The 1845-nt window shown below is 55.7% G+C and overlaps 1 protein-coding gene across 2 annotated transcripts; it reads right to left on the reverse strand.

Moving 5' to 3' along the window:
- On the reverse strand, positions 1 to 1798 carry KVP17_004079 (uncharacterized protein; the record flags this gene model as incomplete). Of its 2 annotated transcripts, none has more annotated exons than XM_068521960.1 (1): positions 1 to 1798. In XM_068521960.1, a coding segment is annotated over one exon (1798 nt), but the record flags the coding sequence as incomplete, so codon positions are not given. The 2 variants fall into 2 exon arrangements, with proteins under 2 accessions (XP_068373235.1, XP_068373234.1); XM_068521959.1 differs by having other exon boundaries at positions 7 to 1798.
- Positions 1799 to 1845: the final 47 nt, after the last annotated feature.

Consider the following 1845-nt stretch of genomic DNA (forward strand, 5'->3'; position numbering starts at 1 on the left):
ACTCACCGAGAAGGCAGAAGATCTCCCCTGCGTATATTTCCAGGTTGAGGTTGTCCACGGCAGCTTTGGACCCCTGTCTGGTGGTAAATACCTTCACGAGGTTCTGGATCTCGACGGCCTTGCGCATCGCCGCGATTCCGTCTGGCACTCGTTCCACGAGCTGATCAAGGTCCTCACCGGCAGGAACTGGCGAGTACTGGGGCTTGGTCGTCGGCTTCCCCACAACGGTGTAGTAGGCGTCTGTGAAGATGAAATGCCACGGTCTGCTGGTTCCTGTGGCGCCGGGGATGACGATGTCCAGATACCAAGCCGCGAAGAGATATATAAAAACGTCGAACAGCAGCATCAGCAAGTAAAATCCGCAGTCGTTCTGAGACGAAAACAAGTTGCCTAAGTGCACTCCCTTGTGCGGCCGCAGCAGGATGAGATCGTGTACCAGGAAGTTGAAGCAGCATGTGCTGCTCAGGGACAGCACCGCCTTCAAGGCGAGAGGCACGACCGGCATCTTCTGAACTACCCAGTAGAGGCCGTAGAAACCCAAGTTGAGGATAAACGCCATCTGCGCTGCCCCGGCCTGGTTGTCGGCGAAGCAGCTGATGACCATCCCCTGCGTCATGAGCGAGAACAAGTAGAAGTAGAAGAGGTAGTACACAACCAGAATGGAGGTGTGAGAGCCGAACAGGGAGCAGAATGTGGTGATGACCGTGGATAGAACGGCGAAGACATTTGCGAAGAGGGCATAGAAAACGAACCAGGAGAACCAGAACGTGAAGGTCTTGAGACCGTAGGTCCTCATTACCTCCTTCAATCCGCCTTCCTTTTCCACCACGATTTCCGTCACCACCTGCGTCATGACTGTAATGAAGGCGAACATCAGGTAGAACGGCCCGTCCGATGCAATCGTTGGGAAGGTGGAGCCCTCACGGGAAGGGCGTGGCATTCGCTCCGCAATGACAGACATCCCAGGCATCTCCAGTCTGTACGGGCTCGAGAGCCACTCGCGACCATGATAGGGCAGCATACGGTATTTCGGGTTAGGTACACGTGGGATTTCGAATTGACCATAGCCATGGGGCTCTGCATCGTCAGCTTTCTCCGTGTCGTCGGCATTGTCTGTGTCGTCGGCATTGTCTGTGTCGTCAGCATTGTCAGTGTCGTCGGCATTGTCTGTGTCGTCGGCAGACGACGCGACCGCCTCTTGTAACAGTGAGGCCTCCTCCTCCGTTAACTCCTCTATCTCGGGCTCCGCCAGGTCGTCAGGGACATCCAGTTTGGAGACGTCTCCCTCTGGTTGAAGCAGGGTCTTCTTGTCGTAGCGCGCTTTCTGCCTGGTGAGCTCTCGCTGCTGCTCGGCCTTGGATGTTACGACGATTGCGGTGTTGAAGGTGTTCTGGATGAGCAGAAAATTTGACAGAAAGGGCTTCGCAGCATCACAGTTTCGTTCGAATTGGTTCCATGAGCAGTCCCCACTGAACACGGATATTTCGCTCTGATCGCGAGTAGGAACCTCAGTGTTCCAGAAGTGCAGGTCGTAGCTCACCTCAGGGCGGTCCAACCTCAATTGCTTCAACTCGATTCCCATGATGATGCGGCTGTTTAGACGAGCGCCACGCTCCATAGCCTCCGGCGAGTCGAATACGAACATCTCCAGCCCCTCCCCCAGTATTCTCCGCAAGTACAACCGGAAGCGTTTGGTGGCCATGGCAGCCAACTGCTTGTTCACAGGAGCGTCCTCCCCGGAGGTGGCCATGGTGATGGCGATGGGGTTGTTCGCCACGTTGGACGGGATTGTGTACATCAGGGTTCGTTCGTTGATGCTGTCGTCTGTCGGAACTTCAGCCGGGA

This window comes from the organism of the source record quoted next, assembly GCF_019968985.1.
Source record: "MAG: Porospora cf. gigantea B chromosome Unknown PgB_NODE_5570_length_1845_cov_103.483, whole genome shotgun sequence".
NCBI classification, from domain to species: domain Eukaryota; phylum Apicomplexa; class Conoidasida; order Eugregarinorida; family Porosporidae; genus Porospora; species Porospora cf. gigantea B.